This window comes from Sorex fumeus, unplaced genomic scaffold (assembly GCF_029834395.1).
Source record: "Sorex fumeus unplaced genomic scaffold, SorFum_2.1 ptg000044l, whole genome shotgun sequence".
Classification (NCBI taxonomy): Eukaryota; Metazoa; Chordata; class Mammalia; order Eulipotyphla; family Soricidae; genus Sorex; species Sorex fumeus.
Window position 1 is genome coordinate 52,074,616 of NW_026606101.1, and position 27,180 is coordinate 52,101,795.

General features: G+C 45.2%; 1 protein-coding gene across 2 annotated transcripts in view; it reads right to left on the reverse strand.

The window, feature by feature from the left end:
- Positions 1 to 27,180, reverse strand: part of DGKG (diacylglycerol kinase gamma) — a 235,443-nt gene that overhangs the window by 62,840 nt on the left and 145,423 nt on the right. For both annotated transcript variants that reach the window (XM_056121394.1, XM_056121393.1), the window contains one exon: positions 7,638 to 7,728. In XM_056121394.1, coding sequence (XP_055977369.1) covers positions 7,638 to 7,728 — 91 coding nt within the window. The remainder of the gene's footprint in view (positions 1 to 7,637; positions 7,729 to 27,180) is intronic.

Below are 27,180 nucleotides of genomic sequence, written 5' to 3' on the forward strand. Positions count from 1 at the left end.
CCTCATAGAGGTCTGCCTCACAGATTTTTAGGGATCTGTAAAGGAAAGCTGTGATCAGTGCATAGCAGAGAGAGAGAGAGAGAGAGAGAGAGAGAGAGAGAGAGAGAGAGAGAGAGAGAGAGAGAGACTTTGTATGATGAATAGGGTCCAGGATGTGACTCAGTACAAAGTGGATTCTTTATACTTTATACTTTATCCCTGGCACCAAAATAAAATTTAAAAATGAGATGAAGTAAAAATAGAGATTTTTTAAAAGAAGGTCAAAGTATCATTTAGGGTCCAAAGACCCGATTTAAGAGAAACAAGGGTTAATATAATTATAGGCTTGAACCAAGGCCAACAGTGCTGATCTCTGGTGGGACAACTTGTGGGCTCTTTGTCCTTTTCAGCCCCTTTATACCTTATTATGTCTATTATGAATTTGGACTTCTTTATATCAAGGGCAAGTGGTTAGCACCCTTAGAAGGAGAAAGCAGGATGAGACTGATGCAGGAGCCCTGAGCAGTGGATCGGCAGATGAACAGGCAAACAGAGCTGTGGAGTGGCCCCAGTGGGAGGGCAGTGAGGATGCTGGAGCCTTGGTCTTGATTGAGGAAAGGAACAGCTGGAAGCAGCTCTCGAAGGCCCATTCGGTTTCCCTCTAAGGCTTGCTGCTGAGTCAGGTTGCCACCTTTTGTTTTCTAAGAACTTAAATCCCTTTCCAATGTTCTTCTCAAGTTTGCCTTCCCCACAACATATTTTCATCTCCTCTCTCACAGGATCACTGTGACTGGGTGGATTCATTGAGCATATGGTTGGTGCCCACCTTCTTTGCTCTAAGCTCTGGAACGCTCTACCTACGCTAAGAAGGTTTAGATTAGTGGGTTTTTTTTTTTTTAAATCTTTTCTCAGACGACCAGTCCTCCTATCCTACTGATTGGCACTTTCGTCTTCTGCCATAGCTCCCTTGGAATAAAAGTTTATGTGATTTTTCACCTGGGGTCCTCTTGAAATCTTCTTGGAACTCTAGGAAACCATATGGCTCTGTGCTGAGAAAAACTGGTTTAGATGATGGCAGAAGAGGCTAAAATGCTTGACTATTTCTTCCTCTCTAATCTAGAATGCATACCCTAGCAGGTGAATCCAAGGCAGAATGAAAGAATGGCCTCTGTTGGAGTTTGAGCTTTCTACCACTTACTGGTTGTGTGATCCTGGTCAAGCTGCTTCACACAAACAGCTTGATTTATATCTTGTATCTTCTGAATAACAATGGCACTTGATTGTATTGGAGTAGCTAATGCTATCTGCCCAATCTTAAAACAATATGAAGCATTATTAAGCTTCCCGACATGTACACAGCTGAGCCACATGTTAGTTTTAGGATTTCAGATTCTTATACTGAAGACTCATCATGAGTCTTACAGACCCAGAGTACAGTGACCAACACACTCTCTTTCACAAAGTTAAAGCATTTAAAATTGAGATGAGGTGGAAGGATGGGTGTTCCATCATTGTATGACTGAAACTCAAACATGAAAGTTTTGTCACTGTAACTCGCAGCGATTCAATACTAAATAAATAAATAAATAAAATGGAAGATTCAGGGTAAAAAAAATTGAGATAAGATTCATATGATCTAAGCTAGCCATTTCAAAGCACTCCTTCAGTGGCATTTAGCACTTTCATTCATTCTGTCTTTTGAAAACATTAGAGTAACTGTCATTTGGATTGATTCTATTTTATGCTATTAGGCTGCACTGTAGCCTGGTGCTCACCTTCTTGTGACCTCACCTAAAGAAAAGTCTTTCGGTCTAAGTTGAGTGGAATCTGCTGGATCATGTAACCTACAATGACATTTTCAGTAGACTGTCCACTGCTCTCCAAAACTCTGACATTTCTACCAGCAGTACCCAAGAATTCTAACCAACAGAGGGAGGTGCATACACTTTGCCAGCTACAAGCAATGAACCACAGCCAGGGACGGGGCTCAGGGGATAGCGCATATCCCTTATGTGCTGTCCTGGGCTCTAGTTTGATCCCCAGCATTGCAAGGCCCTGCCCCTCTCAGCAACACGAATTTGTTTCTGGTGACCCTACACTGCCGGGTTGGACCCCCCTGTGAAAAAAACAAACAAACAAGTGCCAAAGCAATGGTATAGTGGTTAGGGTATTTGCCTTGCATGCAGCTGACCTTGGTTTGATCTCCAGCACTCCATACGGTCCCCTGGGCATTACCCAGAGTGATCCCTGAGTACAGAGCCAGGAGTAAGGCTTGAGCATTTATAGGTGTAGCCCTCCCTCCCACCCCTCCCAAACGTAAGCAAATGAAAACACTAAACAAGTGATGAACCAGTTCTATCAAACTTCAACATCAACATGGAACAATCTCAAGTCATGGTAAGTGAAAAGGAGCATTGCAGAGCATGGAGGGATTAGAAGGGTCTCCATTTCATCTGTCAGGCTTTATTTCTAACTGTGAAATACTAGGAAGGACTAAAACAAAATATCAACAGATATCCATTGTAACAGACGGGAAAAGGAGAGTATTTGATAGATTCCTCTCAAAAGATTTGTTGTATTAAAAAAAAAATCCTCAGTTAAAGGGTGGGGGAACTAATGTGCTGAGATTCCTAAAATACACTGCATAACAGATTTTTTTTTTTGAGCAGCTTCCAAATTTGGACACACGGTCCCCATGCAGAGGTTCACATTAGTGGAGCTGGCTAGTCTTCTCTTGCAAACATTGTTTTAAAGCCTCGATAAAATATCAAGGAATTTTGGAAGTTCTTATTTTTAGCCAGTCAAGTGAAAATTTTCCACAGCATGTCAAATGAGTGCTCGAGTTGAAGCCTGCCTGGTTGGCTCCACCTAACTCTGCTCACGTCTCCAAACCTTTCCAAGACTATTCTGGGCCCAGGGTGGGGGAGGTGACTCACTGCGTCCCCCCTCCCCCCCCATCTATTGGTTCAGGTGAAATCTGATGAGAATGAACATCCAGAGCCCTTCGCAAAGGAAGAAAGTCAGAGACCCCAAGACCAAGGGAGATTGGCTTAGACCAGGGCTGAGGACAGTCGTGAGGGCACCGTAGGCATCTTCATTGGCGTCACTCACAAGGTGCAGGGCACACCCAGGCCAGCACCTGCTTCCATGGTGTTTCTGGAGAGGAAGCATTTGGAGGTACCTTTGCAAGGATGAACAGACACATCTCAGGCCTGCTTTGAATGTTATCTAAAGTATCAAAATAAATAAAGGTGTGTAGATCAAAGCCTTTCCAGATGTCCCCACTGGACTGAGGATCTCTGCTTCAGCGGAAAAGGCGAGTCCAGCCCAGTGACTCCCAGGATTGGGGCCCATCTGGGCCTACCCTGTCTTCCTGAAGGCTGTGAACCTCAGTGTGACTGACTTTCCCTCAGTTTTTACCCCCTTTTCTGGCAAGGTGATTATGATTCCCCCAACCTGGGGCTTCTTTGTAGATTCTGGGAGGCACTTTGCATGACTGCCAATTACTTAACAACAACAAAATCTAAAAAACTTTCATCTAAATGATAGCCTTGGAGGCAGGCCAACTTCCTTTCCCTGCTTTATAGATGAGCTTACATCTGTAAAGCCAGTTACTTAATCTAATTGACAAGGAGGGATGACCCTCAGGTCTTAGATGTCTGGACCAGGCCTTTATCCCTGGCCAAGTGTCTGCCCCTGAGCCATCACCATCTAGAGTCAACTCACTTTTGCCCAGACCCCAACACAGGGAGGGTCACTTCCCCTGCTCAACTCATTAGGACCCCTTTCGATCCTGTTTTCTTCTCACTAGTTAAGCCAGCACAACGTTTATCAGCTCCTGTGTGTTATCACCAGGGTTGTATTTTAGAGACGGGACTAAGTCTCTTAGCCCTTCCAGTCAGCCACTAGTCTCAGAGAAACAAGCTGTGTTCATGTGAAAGACTTGATGGAGACCTTCCCTTCAGAGTCTCAGTGTAGCTTTAAGTTTCAACACCTATGTTTTTACCAGTCCGTCTGTATGTCTTACACATGCACACCCCCCCTCACCCCCCCCACACACAGAGAAATGGTCCCTTGCACTTCTTATCTTTGTACCCTTTCTCAAACTTCCGTGCCTCAGTTTCCTCACCCACAAAGAGAGGAACTTTTTGAACCCCAGGAAGGTACAGGTGGTCTTTTCCAGGATGTCTAGAGTAGGTCCTGTCTAGCACAGGTTATCAAGGCCGAGGAACAAAGGTCAGTCAATGCCCTGGGGGCCTCAGGAGAAACTGTTACTGGGACTTAAAGCATGCAAACTACCTGGATTTGGGGACATCTCCAGAAATAATCTTTTAATCAGAGAAACCTATCTTCCAGCAGGCAAACACCCAGAGGCAAGGCTCTGTCCTTGGAAGTTATCTACTGCTCATCATGTGCAACCCTTCCTTTCTTCTGCACACCCCACGGCCTTTAGCCCAAGACAGAGAGCCCTGGTAGGCTCCCATTTACTTTGGAATTTACAACCACGTAAACTCTGTACACATGTTATTAGACTGGGCCTTTCCCCTCTACTAATCTGTTGGATGTTTTTGTTTATCCAGCTTCAGAAGAACCCAAAGGGGTACAGGAGTTTTCCCCTGTGCCCCAGGAACATTAATTATTATTATGTGGCATCTTCTGGGGTTGATTATAGAATGAGATGCTGTATAGAAAAGCATTTTTTATAAACTTGAAGCAAGTTTTCTTCTACAACTCTGTTTTACTCTCCAGCCTGAATTCCGTCCTTCCTGTCAAGACTGTATTTCTTGACCCTTTAAAACATTTCTCAGCCGAGCTGAGAGGGAACCCAAGGGTCTTTCCCTTGGGAAAGGGAAAGAACAGAGACTCCATGCAGAAACAGTCACTGAGTTTCTTTCTAGCACTTGTCAGGGGAATCTCTGTTTATTTAGTTCTAACCTAGAAGACCTAGAATCTTCCCTCTTACCAGTTTCCTGTCATGAAAACTTGTTCCAGTTCCTGAAAATAGTCAGGCCTTTTCATTTCCTCATTTAAAAATATGTATCATACATTGCCTCACTGTTTTCTGTTTTGTTTTGTCTTGCTTTTTGGCTTTGGGGCCACACCCAGCTATGCTCTGGGCTTACTCCTGAACTCAGGGCTCACTCCTGACAGGGTTTGGCGGTCCATATGTGCTGCTGGAATCGAACCCAAGTTGGTCAGGTGCTCGGCAAGTGCCCTACCTCTGTGCTATTACTCCAGCCCCTCACTGGGCTTTTGTATCAAGCGAGGTATCCAAGTATGTGATTTTCCCTCCCCCTTGGGTTAGCCCCTCAAGGACTCTGTGCTTCAGTTTGTTGTTCCATGAAATGCGGACAGTACTACTTAGCTTACATTAGGGTGGTTGATGACTTCCAATATAGTTTTCATTCGGGTTCTGAAAAATGGTGTCACTTGGGAACAAATCCCCCAGTGGCATCGTTCTCAGATCACTGACCCTGAGCCATGCGTGGGGAACACAGGCCCACCTGTCTGTGGGCTGCGGCCACATTTCCACGGTCATTTCACAGAGCCCCTGGCCCTGGCCTGCCAGAACCCTGACACCCTCCACCTCCCTGCGGGGCACTGCAGCCTCTGAGTACCTGCCACTGACACATCCCACCCCCTTCCCTCTCCCTGCCCCCCTCCTCTGCGTTTCAACACACACACCACAGTCCACCCACTGCTCTGGGCTGCGAACACAGAGCCCGCTGCAATGCTGCGGGGTTTCAGAAACCGCCAGTCACATGCTCCCCTTTCCCACCCTGCCCCTCACGAATCAATACTAAAAAGGCTCATTATGAGGAGATAAGGAAAACAGGAAACGCTCCTGAAAGCCCCCAAAGACCCTCAATGGGAATAATAATCCCCCACCTCCCCCACTTTCCCCCCACCCCCAGAGGCCACCGGCTTCTTCGGAAAAGAGACCCCCAGCCCCCACCGCTCCGAGCCCACCCGCCTCCCCTGCATCTCGGCCCCAGAGGGGAGAGCAGGCACGGCTGGGAGGCGGCCGCGGCCAGGGGAGCTGGCCGCTCTATTCTGGGCACAGTTTCAAGGCCAGCTGCAGGGAGAACAAGCAGCCGCTGTGAGCCTGCAGCTGGCGGGCGCTTGGACCGGGGCGTCCCTCACTGGGGGGCTATTTAAAGAGACCCCAGCAGCCCACCCTGCCCTCGCAGAAGGTCCCCACATCTCTCTGGGGGTCAGGTTCCCGGCCCTCGGGTCCCTCGCTGCAGTCCGGGAGGGGCGCAGAGGGTTTATCGCACCCTCCAACCCCCCACCCCAAAGGAGGGCCGGCTCCTCCGCCTGCCGCGCCCGCGCGTGGGTGGCACCGCCAGGGGACACGCAGCCCCTGTCCCTGCGGCCTCTGCGCGCTCTGACAGCGGAGCCAAAAGTTCAGGGAGAAGCAGGCCTGGCTCCGCCCGCCCGGGCTGGTAACCCGGCAACCGTCTGCGGGAGCGGCAGGCAGATGAGTTAAGGAGAAGCCGGGATCGCTGGCTGGCGGTGGTGTTTGTGCAAACTCGCCGCGAGCAGCTCCCTTCCGCCGGGCGGGGCTGCCCCCACCCCTCCACCCCCCACGCTGCGGGTCTCTGCGGGGCCAGGCCAAGCTAAGGGGCCCGGAGGAGCTCCCCCCCCACTCGCCCCCTTCACTTGTTTTCCTCCGGGGAAGCAAAAGCACAGGACTTGCAGCTCCCGGGGTGGGCGGGAGCGGGGCCGTGGCAGGGCCTGTGGGCCCCCAGCGCTGGCAGAAGCGGAGCTTGCTTGGCAGAGAAGCTCTGCGACCTCAGGGCATCCCCAGCAACCCAGACCAAGTCGAGGTTGGGGGCGGGGGGGCAGGGATGCGGAGGGGGAGGCGATTCAACTCGGGAGGGAAGCGACCCACAGGCAAATCAATGTGCAAGGCAGGCAGCCAGCTGTGCCCACATGTGCGCCAGTGGGGTTGGCTAGTCGGTTACAGGGCCCCAGGCGATGTGAAAAGGCAGAATGAAGAACTGTAAGGCAGTGACGGAAGAGCATGAAGCCTGGGGGCTCTTGGGAGCAGCTATACCTCCCTGCGTCCAAAAATAAAAAAGAAGAAGAGTCTGAACAGCTCGGACAGCCATTCTTCACCCTTGCTTCCTGTCGCCATCAATTCCAGACTTTTTGTAGGAGTCGGGGAGGGGCCTATCTAGGGATACTTGGGAGGCCCTGTGGTGCCAGGCTCAAATCCAGAGCCTCACACATAAAAGGTGTGTGATTCTTCACATGAGCCATGACTCTCCTCCTCAGTCCCCAGACTTCTACCAGGCTTGGGCATCGTCTCTACTCCAACTCTCCACCTTGTGCAGGCAGCACCTACATCTCAGCTTCTCAGAAGATGGGGAAACGATAAGGTTGTGGTGGGAAGAGGGGAGAGGGCTGGAAGTGGTCCAGGGTCCTCTGAGCCACAAGGACTCCTGGGACAGGCCACATCAGGCAGGCCCAGCACCTGGAGTCTTCACTGAGGATAGACGAAAAAGGATTTGGGAACAGGATGGTGGTATGACCAATGGATTGCTCTCTGGATCACTAATTAAGCATCCAGGGGAGCACGTCCTGGGAGTGTGTGGGACAGTCAGAGAGCAGAACGGAGCGCCCAGAAACCTTTGCCCTACACAAGGACTCACCTCCAGTTCTATGTGGTCATGCAGTTTCTTGCAGGTGGCTGCAAAGGTCTCCGAGGTGCCAAATTCAAAGTACCACAACTTGTTCTTCATCCTGGACCAAGAAGCAGAGAGTGGCTCAATATTTCACATTTGAAATGACCGCGGGGAGGAGTTACTGTATAGGGACTGCGAGAGGCAATTCTTAGCATCCCCAAATAGTGCATTTTCAGAATTTGTTGATCAAGTGATTAGGGATGAATTTTTTTCTTTTCTTTCTTTTTTTTTTTTTAACCAATCTTGATAGGAATTCAGAAAAAAAAAACATTCATTTCTTAGACATTCTGGACACCCTGGGTAAACTTCCACCTACTCTTTGAGCTTCCTGTTCAAAGCAAGAGAAAGGGCTCCTCTATCTGGACCGAGGGAAGAGTTCCGGGACTATCAACCAGAGATAGCAAGTGACAACATGTTCTGGTGACTGTTCTTTCCACTACAAATGCTGGGAAACTACAGGTATATCCCTCTCAGATATAGTAGTGATATAAAGGTCCTCCTTCAGAGTATTTGAGACCTGAGGGATGGACATCTTGAGATAGGCAAGAGATAACCTCACATGAAGCTACTTAGCACATATGTACTTTGTCCACATGCTAGCTAATGGGGAAAGCAGAGTAGGGAGAATCAGACACATATTTGCAAGTGACGTTGAAAGAGAATGTCAAGGTGAATTGTCTGGTAGCAGTAGCCTCCTTCTACCTCAGGCCATGACAAATCTTCCTTTTAAGGATAGAATTTATTACATCTGCTTCAAAGTAATATCAGCATTTTGACCTCAAACATTTCCCAACATTTTCTCAGAAGGGAAAAAAATCAGTGGGGTTCCCATGGAGTTGGAGGGCCCTGCAAAGTCAGATGGTATATCCTGACTCTTGGTTGCTGTGATCAAGTGGTGTCACCAGGAAGTGTTTCTGAAGGTCTCTCATTCCTTCCATCCCAACTGTCATCTCGTTATCAGGGGGCTGGCTAAGAGAAGGGACACCTGTCCAGCTTTTGAGTTGACAGATTTTTGTGAAGGGAGGCCTAAACAAAATCACATTCTTCTTGGCACTCAGGAAAAGAGGAAGCCACCTTACACATGTGTTACCAATTTGTGGACGAAGAGAAACGAACATTCTGCAATGCAAAGAGGGCTCTTATTTCTTCCTAGTTTCCCTTAGGCCACAGCAAATGAGGGTTCAGGGCAACAGATAGAATTCTTCTCCCTGCATTTTTCAGAAAGCACCAAGAACTTAAAGATGAGGCTGTGTTCTTTCATTGCAGCAAGATTCCTAAGACCTAGTAGGTTGGGATGTAGCTTTTGTGACTCAGTATGTGTGAAAAGAAGTGACAAGTGTTGAAAAGAATAAGAATAAGCAAGACCTGGGGAATTATGCTGCAAGAAAGAAATTTAGAAAAAACAGGTGTATTTTAAGTTAGACTAGTGCTTTTCCACCCGTGGGCTGTAGCCCAAGAAACATCTCTTAGCTTTCTGGGTAGCCAGATGGGGTCTGGGGCAGGCTGAGCTCTGATACCTAGACAGTATCCCCACCTATATTCCAATGGGCATGACACATGTTGTGTTTTCTATGCACACTGAAATACTGGGAAATATTCTAGATCACTGGTTCTCTGAAGCCATGTGATGTGTATATCAATCACAAGAAGAATTCATTACAGTGTTTGGGAGGAGGATTACAGAGTCCTCGTTTTCTAGCAAAAGCTGCTAACATTACTCTGAGGATCACCCTTGGAATTGTGGGGAATCCCCACAAAGGATGTTAGTGGTTTTCACCATTAGAATTAATTAAAAAATTCCTGAAAAAGTGTGGTTAAACATTCTGGCTCCAGTCTGGCGATAGTTTCAGAGACTATTGTGGCATTAGGCCTAGGAAATGCATTTTTTGAGTGCTCAGGGGATCTTTATGCAGTTGTTAGGACATTGGCAAACATTCCTCTAGATCCCAAAGAAATAACAACTACGGAAGAGAGGAGACTGATTAAACCTGAAAGAGAGGACTCTTCAGGGACCATCAATGTGGGTCAGTGCCTTTCAATAGACAATGATGATAAAAGACTCAGGAATGGGCAAAACACAGACGGCCATAAATGTCAAGGCTGAGCACCCCTTTCCAGGAGGGAGAGTCTCGAGAGTCCAGAGACCCGCATGTGATCCCATCTTCAAATATCACTGCTGCTCTGAATCATGACTTCTGCAAGTTATTGCCAGGAGATTTAGAGTTTTAATAAAAATTCCGGAAGCCCCAAGTTATTTTTTGCTTGAGGTGGCTCTTCTGATGATCTAATAAGGTTAAAATGTCATGGTTATGTTGGTATCGAAGAATGACTGCAAAGATCATGCGGATGGCTCATTTGTTGCTAGCTAAATGGCCAGTGTAGGCTCTGTAACCTTTAGTAAGTTACTTAACTTTTTCAAGCTCCAATTTCCTCATCTGTAAAATGGAGTGAATAAAAAGATCCACTTTGAAAGGTAGTTGAGAAAATTGCATGAGGTGATGGCAAAGCTGTTCATATAATGCTTGTACATAGTGAGCTCACCAGGATTGTTAGCCAATTAACTCATTAGTTGTCATTTCAATGTCTTGAGCAGGCATATTGGGATTACCCAGTAAAGCAAAAAGCAATGATCAGGTTGAGAAGCCAGTATGTATTCAAAATGTTCTGGAACAGAAATATAAATGTAATTATGTTTGTCAGATCATGTGTCTCGATTGTTGGCTGAAAATATACCGCTCTCCATGTTGCTTAATCAAAGATATTTTTCCAGAACCCTAGACCATACTCTAAACTTTGCATTACTATTTTTTTCCTGGACACACATTTGTTCAAAGATGTAATGGTGACTGAGAATAATATGCTTCTAATAAAGTCTTTGGTGAGAGATAAAATATCAATTTGAGAAACTTTCATTGCTCCACAGCCGGTTGGGGGTGGGAATGGGGTATGTATTCAGTACAATGAGAGAGGAAAAAATAGCACTTACTGAGCCAGGCACCTGGAAAGCACAGACAAGGAAACCATACAGGTTCGTGAACAAAGTCTTAAGCACTTAAGTACCCAGAAAGAGGGAACAACCAATTCTTAGTAGAGCCAGAGCAAGCAGAGAAAGCATCTTAGGGAGGGAACAAACAGTCAAGCTCTGAAGAATATGGAAGAAGAGGAGAAGGAGGGAAAAGAGAATTCTAGGTAGAGGAAGGAGATAAGGCAATGGCATAGGGCAAGAGACAGCAAAGGTCTTCTGGAGGCTGCCTGGAATTCAAGGGCTGGAGAGTTTCCAGGAAAAGCTGGAGAGGCAGAAAGAACCAAGATTATGAAGACTGATGATGCCATGCTTAAGTGTTTGGGATTTATCTTAAAGTTTATAGTGTGTCATGCACCATCCGTGTGTGTGTGTGTGTGTGTGTGTGTGTGTGTGTGTGTTTTAGGGGGGGCTTGCAGGGGGAGCAGTGGTGGTACTAGTGACCTGATCAGATCTATGTTTTTAAAAGATCATTCCACATCCCAAGTGTGGAAAGTGGATTAAAAAGAGTAGGCAGAGATCAGAAGCTTGGAGAAGAGTTTGGAGGTGGTAGAGAAATCCAGGATATAATTAGAAAAGGGCCTGAACAAAGGGAGTAACAACGCAGGGGGAAGAGAATGAATTCCCACGCTAACATTTAGGAAGTGAAGCTGACAGGCAGGGTGGTTGTAAGCAGTGACTAGGAAAGAGTAGTCAAAGTGACACCCAGGTTTTTGTCTTAGACCACACGATAGCTGACAGGTGCCATTCACTGTGAGAGGTACATGGTTCTTCAGTGGCGCTTCCCTTTGTAATAAATTATTTTGATCCATCCGTGATGCATACATTCATTCATGCATGCACGCACACATCCATCCATTCAGCCATCATACATCCATAGAACACCTCACACATGGCAACAAGTTCATAACTGGCTTGAGCCTGGAAATAAGAGATGATTAAGAGAGCCAGAACCTCTATGCACAGAACTTACACTTTTTAAGAACTACATTAAGATGCTAACATTTTATTTCTGACCAATAGAAAACCATCCAAAATCTAAGAGTTTTTCCATTTTAGGCCATACCTGGCAGTGCTCAAGGACTATTTATGGTTTTGTGCTCAAGAGTGGTCCCTGGCTATGTCTGGGGACCATATGTGGTGCTGGTGATTCAGACCAGGGCCAGACACATGCCAGGTAAGCTCCCTAACCACTGTACTATTTCTCCAGTCCATCATAATCTAAGAGGTTTTATTTCTCTTTTAATTCAGACAGATTTTGATTAAAAGTGCATTCTATTCCCATGACCTTTTGGTTTTCTACTCTGTGAAACATTTTATATTTGTATACTATGTGAAGAATTTTTATTTTATTTTATTGCTTTGGGGGCCACACCTGGAAGTGCTTAGGGCTTATTCCTTGCTCTGTGCTTCAGGATGACTCTTGTCTGTGTTGAAGGGAGATACACAGTGCTGGAGGTTGAACTGTGATCAGCTGAATGCAAGGCAAGCACCTTAACCTCTATACCATCTCCATGGCACTATGTGAAACTTCTTGAAGTTGTATGTTATCTCTTTTAAGTCTCTGAAGAACCCTATAATGTAGATGGCTATTGTACAAATAAGAAAACTAAGACGTGTAGGGGGGAGGGAGGGAGAATAAGTTACTTGCCTAAGATTTCAGAAGGCGTAAGTGCATGGGGTGTTCAAACCCTGCCTGTCCCCTATCTTTGCATACTTTTATAGATTGTTGGTGTGGGATGTTTACTCCAATTACATATACTAGACTTCTGTGGTTCTCCTTCTCCAGGTTGTTAAATGGATGCCTTTGGGGACTGTGGCTGTGAGGGGTTGCATATACAATCTTTCATGAAGATAGTCAGCCCTGCCAGCAACCATTGAGTAAGGGAATGCGTATTTGAATTGGATGAGTCACTGACTGTCTGGACTAGCTATTAAAGTTCTTTTAACTTTCATTTATTTATCCTTCTACAAAGGAGAACGTTATTCTCTACCCCAAAATGTTGTAAAGTTCACATGGCAAATGCAGTTGTGTCACCTCCTGGTCTTGTATATTTGCAACCTCAGATAGTCAGGGAGATCAGAATGGATCCACCCAGGACCGCATGCATTTTTCTTGGTCTTGGCTCAACCAGAAAAGGGAGTATGCCCTTGGGCCAGCTGCTCAAGCCAAAGAAGGGAAACAGGAAAGCTGGGTGCCGTTCTTGGGACACAAACAATTTCTCTTCGGGTTCTCTTTACTTCAGGCTCAACATGGGCCATTTCCAATGGCTCATTATAATAGAGGGCAGTGTGGTCTAATGCAGATTCCCAGAATGGAATCAAGGAGCCTGAATTCAAATTCTGACTTGGTCTTGTAAGTATTGTGTAACTGAGAACATATTCTTGCTCTTCTAAGACTCTTTACCCATAAATTAGGCTGAACTCACAGTGTAATAAATATTCAGGAGATGTGTGAAATGATTTAGAACAGCTTTCAGTCTGTGGAAGATCCTAATCTCCACTGCACATTAAAAGACTGTTGATTACTGTACTGATGTCTTGTCAAAATTAATGTACTTTCACTAGTGGAAGGATGGGCGTTGGGACATTGTATGACTGAAACCCAACCATGAACAGCTTTGTAACTGTGTATTTCACAGTGATTCAGTTTAAAAACATAGATAAAATAGAGAAAAACAGAAAAAAATTAATGTACTCTATTCTTGGAAAAGTCACTTTCCTTTTTATTAAAGGAAAGTAGCCATTAGTTTTTATTTTAAATGGCATGAAGGGGGATCGCTTTTTTAAAAAAAATTATAATAATTTTATTTCATTTTTATAAAGTAGTTCACAGTATTTGATTACATTTAATATTTGAGCACCAATCCCACCACCATTATACCTTTCCATCCTGAACCTCAACCCCTGCACCAAGCAGAACCGAAATAATTTACTATGTATTGTTTGTTATGAATAAACCATTGAAAATACTCCAAAAAACTTTTCTTAGAGGAAAGTCTGTGAAGATTGCTGTATCTCAGCCAGGGGTCATGGGCCATTAAGCCCTTCTATAAGAGGTTACAAATATGTTGTTAAGGGTTGAGCCTTGTGTGCGTATCTATATCTCTATCTATCTATCTATCTATCTATCTATATCTCTATATATATATCTATATCTCTATATATATCTGTAAAAATACATTTCCCTCTAAGATTGGTTACCTTCTACTTTAAACCACATCAAATGTAGTGCCCTACTCTTGGAGTATGAGTGGTGTGACGTATGAGATTTCCAGGGATAGGTTTAGTTGTGGGTGAGGCTCGGCCCGAGTGTGTGGAGAGTGGCTGTGAACATGGTGGGGAGGGATCTCACCCGCTCAAGGGGGATTGCTTTGATTGCCTTTTTTCTTGCCACCAAAATGATTTAAGGTATAAAAGCAGAATCAGAAAGAGATGGAGACTTATTGAGATAAAGACACAGGAGTAAAAAATGTCCTGCAGATCCTGAATGACCAAGATTGGCCATTAATGATGGGCCATGAGCTGGGTATTGGCATCAGGTCAAGTGACCTAAGAGAGACCCTTTCTTTGTGTGTTGGGGTGTCATTGTCAGGACTTCACTGGCAGGTTTATCTAAGGTTCTTTCTATGACTGCTCTAAGGTCAGGAAGGAAATCATGCTCCCAGTCCACTGCTGTCGCACACCAAGACACCAGTATGCAATGCAGTGATCTGAATTATTTGTTCCTGTTTACCTCGACAGAGCAGCTCTATACAGCACAGAGTGTTGACAAATTATTAAATTATTTCTCCAACTATCTATCAGGAAGATTTAGCTATTTGCTAACCACATGTTTTCTCTCTCTCACACACACAAACATACACACACAAACACACATCTGCACATACATACACACAAACACACACATCTGGCGGGCTCAGGGTTTATTCCTGGCTCTGTGCAATGGAAATCACTCCTGGTGGTGTTTGGGGGATCATAGGTGATGCCAGGGACCAAACTGGGGTCTCTGCCGCCTACTAGGCAAGCCTCTCAACCCTGTACTATTTCTTTAGTCCTTACATCAACTCTTTGAACTCTCAGAAGAACCCTCTGAGAGAGGTACCATTGCCTCAAATAAGGAAATTTACAGATTTAAGTGAAATTTACTTCAGCTCTTCCTTTACCAACATCAACACCTTTGGTAAAAGGTGTCTTGGTAAAATCATGTGATGACTTACAGTTCAGGGTGAGAAACACAGTTCCCTTCTCCTTTGCCAACCTGGGAGCCTAATGCCAATATTCCTTCTTCCCCTCTGAAGATGTTTCCCTAGGCTCTTCACTTTTCATTTCTCGTTGGGGCATTGCTACTGTTGCATGTGGCTCTAGCTTTTGTCTGTTTTATCTTCAGCTGTACAAAAACATGGCATCTGGTATCCGAGAAGCTAGGGCTCATGCCTGGCTCTACCATTGTCTGCCTGGGCAAGTTATTTAAGTTCTTTGAGCTTTCGTGTCTTCTTCTACAAAAGGAGAACATTATTCTCTACCAGCCAAGTTGTGAAGGCTGTGTGGCAAACACAGAGCACCAAGCAGGTGTTTGATGCATGGCAAGTGCTCACTAACTTGTTCCCTGTTGCTAGGAGACAGTGGTACAGGGAAACTTACTTCCCAGTGGCAGAAAGAAAAGGTAGGGGTAGGAGTATAGTGTGGTCTAGCCCAGACAGCCAATGTTTTTTTTTTTTTTGGAAGAAAATAAAATTCAATGTTTTCATGACTTCTGGAATGCTTTTTCTGCATCTCTCTTCCTGCATTTTTTTTGGCCCACCATTTCTTTCCTTCTTATAATCACCTTTCAGTTGCAGATGACTAATCCTTAACAGTTGTCCTGTGGCGGATTTCCAGATCCATGAAACTCTAGGTTCACTGCCAGGCTCTAAACTAACCGGGTGATCCTCTTCTTGAGGCCAAAGACCCTCATCTGGCTCCAAGGACTCTCAGTCACGTGGATGAGTGGGAGATAGCAGCATGGCACTCGGGTCAACTCTATTTCTGGGTGTTCTCAATGTCTCTCTGCTTTGTAAGAGAATAACACTGATGGCACAATAGTTAGTTGCATCTTTTCAGTCGACGGGCAAGGTGTGGGGGGAATGAGACTAAATTAGATTTTTTTAAAGTTGCTGTTTTTGGCTTTTTATTTTACTGTCTGTTCGCAGTTTAGGGCTGAAATCAATCATGAGTCCCCGGGAATAGCCTGTTCAGGATGTCCACAAGCACAACCAAACAAGCTGCTAGGAATTTTTACCGACAAAGACAACAAGCTTGTGATATCCCCCCCACCCACATTTAAGAAAATTATTACCTCGAAGTTTTCAGAGCAATAGATTTTTGAAGTGCTCAAAACCGGAAAATATTTCTTTGGGTTTACAAGGCCACACAGAGAACACTACATCTATTTCTAGAAATAGGGGCCCTTCGCGTCAAAGTCTTCCTCTGTGTGGTCTGGGCTTTGATGATCAGGTTTCCTGGGTGGGTCATGACTCAGATAGGCAGTCAGGCTTCTGTGCTGGCCCCGCACAATAGACTCTACCAATAAGCTGGTGTTCTGTGCTGTGGGGAGGGGTGGAAGTTCTCGGGCTTGCTGGTGTGTGCTGTGCCAGGAGCTACCTGGGTCCCCTGGCTTCTACTTCTTCAGCTAACAAGAGAGCTCTTCAAACAACTCTGTCTTGGAGTTCTCCCCAGGCTCCCGGATCAACTTGTGATCATCCAACACAGAACAGGGGGAGAAGCCTGGTGTGCCCCAATAGCCATCATGGGGGAGCATGGGCCCAGATACGGCCAGAGCTGTCACTTTTGAAAGAGAAGCCAGAAATAAGTGCTTTTATGTAAAATCTCCTGATTATTAGTGTTGGTGACTAATTCAACTTTGAAAAAGAGCCCTGCATTGGCCAAAAACTACACATCCGGGGAAAACTATGCCTAGCCAACAGACTACTTTGGTACATGAGTTGTAAATTTTAATACGACTCATTTCAATGAAAAAAGTGAACTAAATTATTTCACTTACTGCTCTCCTGGGGAAGAGGGTGACCAGAAATGGCTCAGGGGTGAAAGTTTCTGCCTTGCAAACGTGAGGCTGAGAGCCTGAGCTCTCAGAACCACTATTATGCCCTGAACTCGTTCTGGGAGTGCTGCTATTTAGAATCCTGGCTCCACAGAATTTACTGTCTCAAGTGTGCTGCGTGCAGGTGTGTTTGGGCAGCGGAGGTATGAGCAACATGACCAAGTGTCTGAGCACCATGAATAAAGAGTGTGACCCCTGGTGAGCAGGTGTGCAAGCACTGGAGCCATGCACGCAAAACCCCGGTGAGGGCCACAACCAAGCATGCAGGTAATCCTCAGTCATGACCACAACATCCACAAAGAAGAGGGAAGTGGTCCAGCGGGGGAGGGTTACTGAGTTTAAACATGAAGTTCTAAAGTGTTTGCTAGTGGTTCTGGGTGTGTCTCTTTAGCACTCAGCTAATGATAGCAGATGACTGTTGGGTATTAAGGTTAAGAATCATGCAAAAATCCAACAGGCATAATATAGAGGAACATAGAGCTGATGTTATTCACCCAGAGTTCTGATAGAATATTAGTAATCAGAGCAAGCACACTTTATTTAAATCTCAAGTGCCTTTAGAAGTTTAGTCATTGTGCTAACCAATGCTTCGATAAAAGGTTTGAAAAAGAGAAAAAAAAAATTTGAGGCAGGTTGTTGGTTGTAAGGCCAGGATGCCAAGCCCCGTACAGGCCAATGACTGCCACCTCACAGGTGCTGCAGAGGCCATCTGTGTCACCACACACCCAGCTGCCCTGGCCCATCAGCGAGCCTGTCACCACCTCTAATCCACCCTGCATGCTGTCCCCTGTTCTCACTGCTTACTGGCGTGGGTATTCGATGACTCCCAAGCATGGAGCTGTAGATGGAAGAATCTTTTCGAAGAGGGGGCAGTGGCCCCTTTGGCTCAGGGGAAAGTGAGCCCTAGCCATCAGGAAGGAGCTTTATAAATAGCTGTTTTTGTTCTCTGAGTGTGACTCTTGTGCCTGTTGTTCCTGCCAACAGATTTGTCTTGGCTCAGGGTATTTCAGCTTGAAGGCAAGGTATTCCCTGGCTGTTTTCCACACTCAGGACAAGACTGGCATTCAAAGCCCCCAAATCAAATCAAAGATGCTGAATGATGGAAGGACAGAGATCAGTGAGAGATGAGAACAGGGCCTGAGCAGAAAAGAAGGGGACCAAAAAAGAGGAGAGAGCTCAAGAAGGATCTAAAGATTGGGGGGAAAAAAGATCAAGAGAGGAAGGAGATGTCTGTCTAGGGTATATTTTATCGTGCAAACATGTCTTCTGATAATCTGGGAGCCACTTCTTAAATCTTTTTTTTTTTTTTTTTTGCTTTTTGGGTCACACCCGGCGATGCTCAGGGGTTACTCCTGGCTCATGCACTCAGGAATCACTCCTGGCGGTGCTCGGGGGACCATATGGGATGCTGGGGATTGAACCTGTGTTGGCCATGTTGGCTGCGTGCAAGGCAAACGCCCTACCCGCTGTGCTATTGCTCCAGCCCCTAAATCATTTTTTATGTGTAAAAAGTTACCTGAAAAAAAAAATCACAGATGAGAGATCACGGACACTTAAGGAGTACTTTGGGACCCAGGGATTCTCAGCCAGGAGACTGCAGGTCCCAAATAATGGTCCAAGTGTGAAAGAGGTCAGTGCATGGGTTTCTGTCAACATTTCTGAGTGTGGAGTAATATTTGTGCAATTAATCATAATAAGAATTGTAGAGAAAATATTAAGTGCACTTTGTGTGTGTGCATGTGCATGTGTGTGTGTTCGTGTATATGTATGCATGAGAGAGAGAGAGAGAGAGAGAGAGAGAGAGAGGGAAAGAGAGAGAGAGAGAGTAGAGTTACATCAATCACATCGATACCTCTTGGTGACCAGAGGTGCTGATTAAAGGGCAAATAGATGTTGAATAAGAACAGGAAAAACCATTGATTTCCTAGAACAGCTTTTGGCTGACAGAAGTATTACTGGATATAACACTGTAGTGGAGGGTGTAGAGGAATGACTACAAACGGTACACATACTACTTGAGGTGAAGTGTACTTTGAGAACTCCAGAGCAGTTCTGGATGGTGATGCTTGTCTAAGGCCTGGCAGCCTTCTCAGTGGGGTCCCGGCGAGGAAACTCTGAGCAGGCCTCGAGCGCCAACTCCCAACCGCAATCCCTCAGCTGCCTACCCTCAGAGTGCCATCTTCAGAAGGTGTGGAAAGTCAGCCAGAGCTGTGCCCCCGTGCCACCCTTCTCGTTCCTGCTTGCATTCTTGGTTTGATTTCCTCCTCGGGCCTCAGGCCTGGACACAAGATCCCAGGTGGAGTTGGTTGGCCATGGCTGTGTGGAGCCTGCGGCCTCTGTGGACTTCTATTTTATTTTTTATGGTAAAACACATTTCTTTTGAAGTAAGGGAGAGAAAGAGAGATACGTGCTTAAGAGAGAACACAGTCTTCTCCAGAGTGGGAAAAAGCCTGGGTCTCTCTCTTGATCTCTGGCTCCATTCTGGTCTTAAGTGAACAAACAGCCAAATCAGGCACAAAGCGACCTCTCCACTCCTTCAAGGCTAAGTCTGGGCTCCAAGGAATCTGCACCCTCTGAACACTAATTTCTATTTAAAACTTTTGTCCCTCATGGACTAAGGATCTATTCTCCTTGGATAGGCTCTAGAATTATCCAGCACCTGACAATATCTCCTCCTCAGGGAGGGATGTCAGACACAAAGCCTGCCACAGACTAAGTCTGCTCCTCCTCCAATCCCATGCAACATCCAGAGAAACACACACACATCCACATCCACACACACACGCACACACACACATCCACACAGATAAACACATGCACACACATACTCACACACATAGACACATACACACATGCTCTCATACGCTCACACAAATACACACATACACTCGCACATTCACATACATTCCACATGGGCACTCATAGAGCCTGAACCAGGGAGACTTCTCTGAAACTATCCACTGAAACAGACCCACAGACCCTGCCTTTCTGAGACTGCAGGGTTACCCAGGAGCCCCACAGTCCACCTTGAGAACTTCGGGGGATGCAAATGCCATTCCATGATCCTGCCACTTCCGGGGGGACCCTCACGAGAGCAAGCTGGTGAGATAGCCAGGGTTTTCCCTCCCTCGAGGGCAAGTCTCTGACTGTTTTTCCGGTTAGTCGCTGTCTTTGCCAAGAGAACGTAGCTACCTTCTCCAATCTGAGAAAGAAGAAGAAAAGGGGAAAAAGAATCACAGAATTTGGCTGCTTCTTAGTAATCCTTTCTCCCTTTGAAGATTTATTCGTGGAAAGAAAATCCCCTTCAGGCCGATTTGGCTGAGGCAGGAGGGGAACTGAATCAGCTTGCTCTCACATTTCTCAGACAGCAAAGTCAAATACTGGGACCAAGAGAAACTCCAGTAGAGGGGAAGAGGAGGGCAGAAGTCTCTGTGTGTGTGTGTGTGTGTGTGTGTGTGTGTGTGTGTGTGTGTGTGTGTGAGAGAGAGAGAGAGAGAGAGAGAGAGAGAGAGAGAAGGAGAGAGAGTGTGTGTGTGAGAGAGACAGTATGTGTGTGTTTGTGTGTGTGTGCAAGGTGTGGAGTGCTGAGCAGTTCTTTGCTTCTGAGCTAAACTTCAGCAGTGTTCACACAGCTTTAGCCCATGAGTTGGAACCTGAAGGAGGGTGGGTGACAGTCAAGGCCCAGGTGGTTAAGTGTGGCTCGCTGGAAGCTAAGCTCTGAACAAATGCCTAGTGAAGGCCCGCCACATTGCAGGAATGGAACTCTTGCCAAAGGCCACCATTTCCTGGCTCCTCACCCAACCAGACTCTGTTTGTGGCAACAAAGACTAATCCCAGAAGCAGGTCCATACCCTACCCCTATGGCTACTGCCAGGTGGGCCCCAAATAAAGCAGAGCTTTGCCCTCTCTCTTCTCTCCCTCCCACTCCAACTCTCACCACACACACACACACACACACACACACACACACACACACACACCCCTCTCTGTGTGGGACATCATTTCAGCCTGCACTGATTCATTATTAGTCGTATGCTAGAATTGCATGAGCTGTTTTACAAACCAAAAGGTATCTTATGTTTGAGCCTCACATTTACAGTTGAAGGCAAGCCTGGGTTGGTTATTTTCCAAGTGCAGTTGTTCCTTGGGAAAGGCAAAGCTAAACTGGAGTCGTGGTAAATGTAGGCTCTTCTCTCTTCTCCCTCCCACCACCAGACTTTCTGAACCCCAGGCAGTGCCTGATTTATACTAGGTCAGGTTACAAAAGTTCCTTGGTTAAGCCAGTTGTTTGTCACTCTGAGCACATTTCCCCATAGAAACATGCTGTGTTGACGCTGGGTTCCCAGACCAACTTACAAAGTCCATTGACCTATCATGTATCCACTGTGTAGCCTGGGAGAGCTCCATGGAGTGGAAGCAGCACAGCCAGGACCTAGAAAGCATGTGCTCAGTCCAGTCACTTTCTTGTTTTGTAACGTCGGACAAGTCATGGGTCTCTGTCCCACAGTTTCTTCATCTTTGAACGGGGATATTGTCTACATGAAGAAAACGTATGTATGGTGCGTGGTCCACACTTGAGAAAGTACCACAGAGCCCCGTTATCACAAAACTGATACTGTGGTCTCACCGATTGAGTTCCAACTTGAAATACAAGTTGGGAGTTTTTTTGCAGTTAAATTTGGTGTGGGGAGTCTTGGCTTTCCTTAGCTTCCTGGGAAAGAAACACAGAGACGCTTCCATTCTGAAATCCCTGGTGTCAACGCTGCAATGAGGGCTGACCGGGATCAGAGGGAAATGAGAAGGAGCAGAGGTAGGAAGGGTCAGAACGGGCACAGCTTTGGTCCGCCTTGTATTTCTTCCTTTTGCTTTTGTAGAACTGCAGTGATCTGGGCTACTTGCTCTTACGTTCCCTGTGACTTCGACCTCATCAGCTAGTTGGCTGCCTCCTGATTAGTACTACAGACAGTATAAGTAACACTATTCTCTTCAGCAACCCAACCTTTTAACTCATGACATTATTAATAAGGCAAGCCAACAATGCATAAGATTGCCCAGTGAAGATCTGCTTTCTATCCGATTTCATTTTCTCTCTACACCAAATTTTTTTTCTTTTTGGGTCACACCCAGCAATGCTCAGGAGTTACTCCTAGTTTAGACACTCAGGAACTACCCCGGCATTGCTCGGGGGACCATATGGGATGCTGGGAATCGAACCTAGGTTGGCTGCGTGCAAGGCAAACACCCTACCCACTGTGCTATTGCTCCAGCCCCTCTCTACACCAATTTTAAATATCTTAAATAAGAAAGTCCCAGTGAGAGCCTCACTCTGACTGTGAAGACTGTAGTAAACGCTGCCAGCAAACTCCTTCCTCTTTCACCTTCTTGAAAAATCTCACCTGTATGCTCTCTCAGTTTTGCTTCTATCCTGACAGTCATGACTTCTTGTGCCTGAAGTCACATGACACTCATGTCAGGGACTGCCACCCAGCCAGCATGGCGGTGTTCCCCACCAAGTCTCTGCTGTTTTGGAGGACCTACTTATGACCCTTTCCCACTTTCCATGCATTCGGCCATGTGTCCCCTCTTGCTTGGGGTGTGACCCCACCACTTCTGTCAAGCTCCTTACTTCTACCTCACAGCTGCTGCCCCTCTGTGGGCTGTGATTTGAGAGTTTCATGGGACCATTCTATTTCATTCCCCCCCCCCAACACACACACACACACACACACACACACACACACACACATCTCCTTTGAAATCTCTCCTGCTTGATCTTCAAGTTTCGAAATACTCCTTTGGTCTATGTGGAAAGCTCCCCACACCTTGCCGGGGGCTTGTCATTCCAGCACTGAGATCTCTGATCAGAAGGGACAGTCGTTCTCAGGTCAGTGACCCAGCCACTCTGTGTCCACCACACGTGCCTGTTCCTTCCAAATTAGGACTCACAACTGAGGAGACAAAAGCCTCATCCTTTAGTTTCCCACCAGAAACCCCAGAGACCTCAGTGTCATTGGAGATAATACTGACCGGGCTTTTTCTGGACATGAGACTTGCCCTCACCCCAACAGCTGAAAGGGAGAAAGTCTATTGTTTTAGGAGTGTGTCAATTTTGGGGGGCAGGGAGGGAGAAAATAGGGTCTCTCAAACAGGTTTTCATCAATATGAATTTAGCAGAATACTCTTTTTTGGTGAGGGGAACTCTGTAACCAGGTCAACTGGACAAATTAAAGACTATCTGCTCTGCATGGTTTTAGGTGTATTTCTGATGTCCCTGGTCTGCCCCTGCTCTTTTTCCATGAATTTCTTTAACACCCAGTGGCCTATACTTTAACTTATGCTGCTTTAATATGTGCTCAAGGAAGATAACCTGACTAGTTACGCCCCGAGACTCTTGTCAGAGATCAATCAGGGTGGTCCTGTTTGCTGTATTACCTTTTCCAGAATGTCCAACTTTATCCTCCTTGGATACTGCCCCATGCTTCTTTTTTTTCTCTCCTAATGGAGATGGGATATTTCCTCTTTAAGTCCATGTTACACCTGTGTGTTAACCAGACACTAATTTTGCTTCATGGTCCCTTTCATCTTCTGAATCCGATTCTCTTTCTGAGTCACGACTCTTAGGACACCTAAGGAAGCCTTCATCAATGCAGATACATTGACCTCCCAAGTTTTCCTCAAGCCCCTTCAGTGTCTTCTTTGGAGGGAAGTGATTGGCAGATGGAGTACAAGGTTAATAAGTAGGCCAAGGAAATAATTGGTGCCCACCACATCTCTAAGTTTATATTCCCTGGGAATCAATGTGACGTTTTGTGCTAAGAATCCTACAAGGTCTGGAAGTGTATTTATTTGATATACATGCAGTGGCTTTGAAAATTGGAAGGTTTTGCACACACTCCCTGCTTTTCTTGAGAAATCAGATCTGTTAATACTAGATTGCTTTCCAACTTAGCAAAAGCTGGCTGGAGCTGAATACTGGCTGTTTCCTTTAGAGAGAGCACATGGTTTTGACTTTGCAACAGTCCCCACCACTCCATAATGTCTCACTTACACCTACTTCCCTCATTTAAGTGGACTGCTGGGTCCTTGCTAGCATTTGAATTCACAATCACTCACACAGAGAGCTATTGTTTCCTTCTGGGAATTTTCCTAGAAGGCACAGCAGAGCCTCTCTCCTAATTCTTTCCTTATCTCGTGCTTCCCATCTGAGCTGCTAGTGTCTTGGGTTATCAGTCCTGATACATGTCTGATGTCGACATCTGGCCATCTGCAGTCAAGTAAGCTCTGAGCATCTGCGAAGCGCATGTTCACAGAAACAAAACATCATCCCAAGACCATCCCTTCTGGGAAAAATATTTTTAGTTGCTCTGTATTTATAAATCATGGAATAGCCTGGTAGATTTATCAACTCTGACAAACACAGAACAGTGTGTAATAAATTTGTTCTTTAATCACTGGGGAAATAACTATATCTCATGTCTACCTTCCTCTTGAATTTTTTACCTGGCATAACATAGATGATGATCATAAATATTAATGTTATGCTACTAAAAAAAAAACGTTTTGGAGTCACACCTAGGTGTGTCCAGGGGTCACTCCTGGCTCTGTGCTCAGGGGTCACTCTTGGTTCTGAGCTCAGGAATCACTCCTGGAGGTGCTGGGGCACCATATGTGGTGCCAGGAATTGAATCCAGGTCAGCTACATGCAACATCAGCACCTCAACCACTAAACTCTCTGTTTCTGTACTACAAAGTCTTGATTGTTGAAAGACAAATGATCAAATATCTTCTCCAATTCTCTTTTCCTTGACTTACTATTGGCCATTTATTTTTTTAATTTTATTTTTTAAATTTTAAAAATTTTATTTACTTATTTTGCTTTTTGGGTCACACCAGGCGATGCTCAGGGTTTACTCCTGGCTCTGTACTCAGGAATTATTCCTGGTGGTGCTCGGGGGACCATATGGGATGCTGGAAATTGAACCTGGGTCAGCTGTGTGCAAGGCAAACACCCTACCCGCTATGCTATCACTCCAGCCCCAGGTAATTTAAAATGTTTCTTTAGTCCACTTACTACCAGTTAGGTGAAGAAAAAAATTATAAGTACAAATAACAAACGAAGCTATCAGCTTAAATCAGAGGGTATCTTGTTGTTTGCTTGCTTCATTTTTGACTGTACTTGGGGCTTACTCCTGACTCTGTTCTTAAGGCTCACTCCTGGCATGCTTGGCAGACTATATGGGGTGCTAGGGATCGAATCCATGTCAGATGCATGCCAGGCAAGTGCCTTACCTGTTGTTCTATCTCTCTGGCCCTTATTCTGTTGTTTTATCATTGCTCTCTCCCTGCACACATCTCCTGAAACCCAAGTTGTAAGCAATTCCATCTCTCTTTCTGACCAAGTTCAGAGACAAGGTGACACAAGAGGAAATGGAAAACATAATTCATTAAAATGCTGTGCAGATAGACCCAATGAAAGTTTTACTAAGATAAAAATTTGTGATTTTAATTTAATTTATGATTTTAATTTAATTTGGGACTGGAGTGATAGCACAGCGGTAGGGTGTTTGCCTTGCACGCGGCCAGCTTGGCAGAGCCAGGTTCGATTCCTCTACCCCTCTCGGAGAGCCCAGCAAGCTACCTAGAATATCTTGCCCCCACGGCAAAGCCTGGCAAGCTCCCCGTGGCGTATTCGATATGCCAAACACAGTAACAAGTCTCACAGTGGAGACGTTAGTAGGCCTGTTCGAGCAAATCAGTGAACAACGGGAGGACAGTGCTACAGTGCTATTTATCCATGACATTCCTACCACCGCTTGACCTGGGGTAACCCAAACCTGGAGACCATAGATACACAGGCAGCTCCCTGAGTTCAAAGGCAAGGTAGAACACTTGTCTTGATTGGCATTTTGGAAAGCTCTCCAAAAGGCTCCACTTTCAGGATTAAAGGGACTCTTCATTCAACAGAATACAAAACATCTTGTTACTGGATGGTGAGGAATTTCAATCTAAGTGGATGTTCAATAAACATGAATATTCAGCAATTATATAAGTCCCTGATGCTTTAGCAATTTGGGGGTTATAAGGACATTCTTGGAATGAGAAGAGTCATTCTTTCATTTAAGAGCATTAGAAGATTGAGAAAATGCTTTCTTAGTGAAAGCAAAATGATAAGCTCCCACCAATGAAATACTTTTACAGTCTTCAAAGTAGGGATTGATGACTCTTCAGGTTGATGTTTATAGAAGTTATGCCTATGCTGGGAAGGACACTGAAGCCTAAAGTCCTGTCCAAAGTTAAGATTCTATAAGTCATTAATTCAAAGACAAATCACACGATGTTCCTGAAATAAGAAATTCTACAATGTGTTTGCTTATATGGGGTTTCATTCTTCTCTCTACAAAATTCTGTCCTAATCCATACATCAAACACATGCTGGAAACATTTAAAATTCATGCATACTCTGATTATCAAAAGCACTTTGTGAGCTAGCTGTAATTTTTTTTTTTAACACAACAGAAAACTAAGAATGGAGAAGTGAATAACTTTTGCAAGGGGGGCCAGAATAGGTAAGAACCAGGATGGGAGCTGAACTTAGCTATTCTGATTGTGAATGCAGCGAAATCTCCGGAATTAGTATCTACATTTCACATAAGGGTGACACAGCCTGACATGGAATCAAATCATTCTTCCTCACTTTTATGAGAGATAATTCATTTATTTCATTTAGGAGAATTACTGAATTTACGGTATAGCAATAGATTGCTTTCAAAATTCCCTTTGGTCAAAGAATAAACACGTGAAATTTTTTTCTTAGTAACTGGCAATCTAAATAGCACTGTAGCACTGTCCTCTCATTGTTTATCGATTTGCTCAAGCGGTCACCAGTAACGTCTCTCAACAAATTGTGAGACTTGTTGTTACTGTTTTTGGTATATCGAGTACGTCACGGGTAGCTTGCTAGGCTTTGCCATACGAGCGAGATACTCTCGGTAGCTTGCCGGGCTCTCCAAGAAGGGTGGAGGAATCAAACCTGGGTCGTCCGCATCCAAGGCAAATGCCCTACACACTGTGCTATCGCTCCAGCCCGGCAATCTAAATAAAAAGATAAAATTTATCACTTGAATCTTGAGAATATCTACTACTTTTGATCACTTTGTAATTAAACCTGTGCTATATGAACAATTTAAGGAAATATATTGGAATGAATATGCTAATCCCAACAGCTCTAAATATAAAAATGGAATCTTATATTGAACCAAGCTATAAGATGGGTGTTTATATGCAATATATGTAATAATATGTAAAAAAAAGAACAACCTTCCAAAATTCTAATTAGTAAAGTACCGTAGAGGTTTAAAATACTCTAATATATTGATTCTTTGGAGCTG